At 35.1% G+C, this 4,298-nt stretch overlaps 1 protein-coding gene across 1 annotated transcript in view; it reads left to right on the forward strand.

Moving 5' to 3' along the window:
* Window positions 1-3,548, forward strand: part of LOC116853236 (enolase-phosphatase E1-like) — a 10,096-nt gene extending 6,548 nt beyond the window's left edge. The window contains exon 4 of the mRNA XM_032834191.1: window positions 3,372-3,548. Coding sequence (XP_032690082.1) covers window positions 3,372-3,548 — 177 coding nt within the window. The remainder of the gene's footprint in view (window positions 1-3,371) is intronic.
* The last annotated feature ends 750 nt before the right edge of the window (window positions 3,549-4,298 follow it).

Raw genomic sequence — 4,298 nt, forward strand, 5'->3', positions numbered from 1 at the left:
ACACACACACACACACACACACACACACACACAATATACGTTTATAGTTGATATATACAAATATCTATTAGATATAACACTGATATGTAATAGACATTAATATATATCAATCGTAAACATGTATTTTATATATATATATATATATATATATATATATACACATACATACAGGGTTAGGAAGTAACGCGTTACTTGTAACGACGTTACTATTTCATTACTTTTTTTTGGTAACTATTTGGTAACGCCATTACTTTTTTGTATCAGTAACAAAAAAGTAACAGCGTTACATATTCTTTAGTAACGAGTAACAAAATTCATTGTTACTTGTATCGTTACTTTTTTACTATAGTAGATTTTGTACACAGAACGCGACAACGCTTGCTATGCGACGAAAGTTTGCACATGATAAACAATTAATGTGCTGCTTTCCGTGAAGCCCATTCTACAATAAGCAATAAATCTTAAGTCATAATAAAATTGACCAATCATGGTCGACTATTAGAAGAATAATCCACTGTAATTGGTCAATTTTGTTGTAACCTAAAACTTATTGCTTATTGTAGAAAGCCTCTACAGCGTGGTCTACAATGAGAACTTAGCAATAAAATTTAAGCTTTAAACTCTAATCCGTAAGAAATTGTTTAGTCACAGTCAATTATTTTTCTTATAATTGACTGTGATTGGTCAACTTCTTAGAACTTAAAGCTTAAATTTTATGGTTTAAGTTCTCATTGTAGACCACGCTTAACCCTTTGCGACATACATTTCTCTATCAAATTAATTTCACAGACAAATATACCTTTAGGGGTTTTTAATAATCGCTGATTACGAATCCGAAGCCAGATTTTCAAAATTCAAAGTGGCGGATCCAATATGGCGGACGAATATTACAAAATTATAGTATTTGTATGAAACCTAGTATTTAATATTTTTTGGGTCGCTTACGAATCTGACCTCAGATTGTCGAAATTCAAAGTGGCATATCCAAAATGGTGGGCAAACATGTTAAAAAGTGGATAAAATATCATGAAAATCGTTATTCGACGGATTTTAGGGTCGTTAATTACGAATCGAATATCAAATTTTTAAAATTCAAAATATTTGATCCAATATGGAAGACCAAGAAATAAAAGAATGTTTAGATCTTCAAAATTAGTTGGCGGGAATCTTTTTGGCAGCTGATTATGAATCTAAAATCAAGAGTAAATTTTCTGATCCAATGTAGTGTGCCAAACATGTAAAAAATGAGTTTTTTCAAAAAATAGAAAATCCTGTGAAATCTCGTTTTAGCGTTACCCAGAGCTAACGATGCTAATTTTGAAAATTTGATATTCGATTCGTAATTAAGGACCCTTGTAAAAAACAGTCGAGTAACGATTTTTATGATATTTTATCCATTTTTAAAATGTTTGTTTTTCATTTTGTGTCCGCCATTTTGAATTTGGAAAATCTGAGGTCAGATTCGTAACCCATTAGCGACCCAAAGATCACTAGATACTAAGTTTCATGCAAATAACATAATTTTCTATAATTCGTACGCCATATTAGATCCGCCATTTTGAATTTTAAAAATCTGACTCCGGATTCATAATCAGCGACCCAAGAAACCCTTAAATAGCAACTTTCATAGAAATCTGATAATTTTTTAAAAATTCGTCCGCCATATTAGATTCACCATTTTGAATTTTGAAAATCTGATTCCGGATTCGAAATGAGCGACCGCAAAAACCCCTTAGACCTTATTTTCAGTTTATTAATTATTATTGGTTAATCACAATTGCATTTATTGTATAAAAAAGCAGTATTTTTGAAGTTTGTTTCTTTATAAAATACATTTCCTCAACAATAGGAAAGTTTTCAAAATTTTTTAATAATAACTGATGTTCTACATAACTGATAATGTGCTTTTTACTGTACAGATGTGTTGAAAACTATATAAAAAGTATAAAAAAAACTAAGGGAAAAAAGGTGTCCAATATACGGTGCACTATGCCGGAAAGGGTTAGGGACGCCGCACACGAATTGACATAACATTAACGTATCGTAAGAATTAACCAATCACTTTGAGTATCCTTAAATTGAAGGTCGCCATTTTTATGAATATTCGATTGTAATTAGTTCATTTTTACGGTACGTTTTACGATACTGTTATGTCAATTTGTGTGCGGCGCCCCTTAACCCTTACGAATCTGACCTCAGATTGTCGAAATTCAAAAAGGCTCGCAATCGCAAGATCGCAAGGAAATTGACCAATTATAATTGATTATTTTTCGATCGCAAGAAGAACAATCGACTATGACTAGTTAATTTCTTTGCGACCTTGCGACTAATGTAGAATGGGTTTTATGTCGTTATACAAAAATGTGCTTCCCGCTCAAATATCATATATTTTGTCTTTATATATGTGTAATTTATGTACTGTCTCTCTTACTATTCGTTTTATAAGCCGATTTTAACTCTTTTTTACAAAAGTAACGGAAAATAACGATTTTTTATCGTTATTTTTCAAATAACGATAACGCGTTACTTTTTAGAATCAGTAACGAGTAACGGTAACGAGTTACTTTTTACCGTAAGTAACGGTAACGGTAACGCGTTACTTTTAAAAAGTAACGTTCCCAACCGTATATATATATATATATATATATATATATATATATATATATATATATATATATTGTGACGTGACAATTTTTTATCGTCTGTAACGTCCCAGCCTCAGAAATTTTAATTTTTCACGACCACTACAGTATCTAAATTCCGCGACAACCAAAGGCCGATTTGTACTAATCTGAGACATGAAATACGTATACACGTGAACCAAGTAGTACTTAAACTCTTCGAGGCGCTACACGAGAAGTCACGATTTTGGAAGGCAAGGAAGGAATATATTGTAAACAAAATTGATTTACAGCAGGAAATAATTAGGCATTAAGAAGTATGTTAAAGACAACCCGAAGTCCACAATATAGTGAGCTCTTGTAAAATAGACCCTAGTTAACCATTATAAATTTTATTTTAGCCAAAGCAATAAACCTTGCTAATTCACTTGTTAGAAACGGCCAAAGATAAAATCAAGATTATTGTGGAAATGAAGTCTTATGGAAACAACACTACGATGTAGCAACACAACATGGCCCTAAACCAACCTGTCCCTTCAGGACGAGACCTTTCGAAACTTCAAATGGCATTTTGAGCCCTTTCCCTTCATTTTATCGCGAAGACTTGACTAGCCCTTATAAAATGTACTAACTCTGAACTACCCATATAACCACTCAAAGGCCATATATGACGAAAGAATTAGTAGGAAATTCAAATAATATAAGAACACGCGCGAGCGAACTCGCGCAGACACGAATAAACGCGTTCAGCATGACATCATCGCGATGCTATGCATCACACCACCGTGTATAACGTCACCCGACTACCCGAGCGCATCAAAAGATAAGCCGAAGCGCAGCGGCAAAAACACCGACTCGAAACACTATCTCGCCACCGGATGCGGCGCTGCGAGCCGACCGCTGTCCGAAGCGGCCGAGGCTGGCTAAAGCTCCCGCTCAACACCTATAAGAACCGTGCTCCCACAGCACGCAGTGCTTACTGCTCAGTAATTCTTCTAGCTTAGTTCGGCTTAATCAGTTGCCATTCTGTTCGAGCTTTTGTTCGGGAAAATCTCTGAGTATACCCTCCGACCCGTTGCCTCAGGCATTTGTTCGGTGATGCTGATATTGCGAAGCATCCGACCGCTCATCTGCGACCCCTTGCGAACCTACACGGACCAGCACGGGCGTGTTCTTACCTGACTCATCATGTCTTTGCAAGATCTCGACCATGAGTTTTATTTTACTTATTTCCCCTACATTAATCCGACACTAGCCCGGTAGGCCTTTAGCAAGCACCTATCGTCAAACTTTAATTTCGTTGATTCACTACGTTAATATTATAGACATAACTTAAGAATATTGTATTAACCATTATTACTACTCTACTACATTATATCACAATTGAGACGAAATATATATATTATATTCAGATTCCATAATCATATAAGTCAAATTCATCCCTACCAACATTAGATATTATTATTCCATAATCCATAAGGACGATCTACTATTCCCCCCCCTCCCCGTTCCTAACACACACACACACACACACACGTATATGCACACGTATTTCTGCAGAGCTGCGGTAGTCCTAGTGTCTACCATAAACGCTATCGCTTTGGGAAGCTTTAACTAGCCCCCAATAATACTTCTTTCTTTCCCTCTCTGCTTCAGGTAGCTTCAGGTAGCTAACAG

The sequence above is a fragment of the Odontomachus brunneus genome, unplaced genomic scaffold (assembly GCF_010583005.1).
Source record: "Odontomachus brunneus isolate Ranch 3 - 2012 unplaced genomic scaffold, Obru_v1 Obru_scaffold_292, whole genome shotgun sequence".
NCBI classification, from domain to species: Eukaryota; Metazoa; Arthropoda; class Insecta; order Hymenoptera; family Formicidae; genus Odontomachus; species Odontomachus brunneus.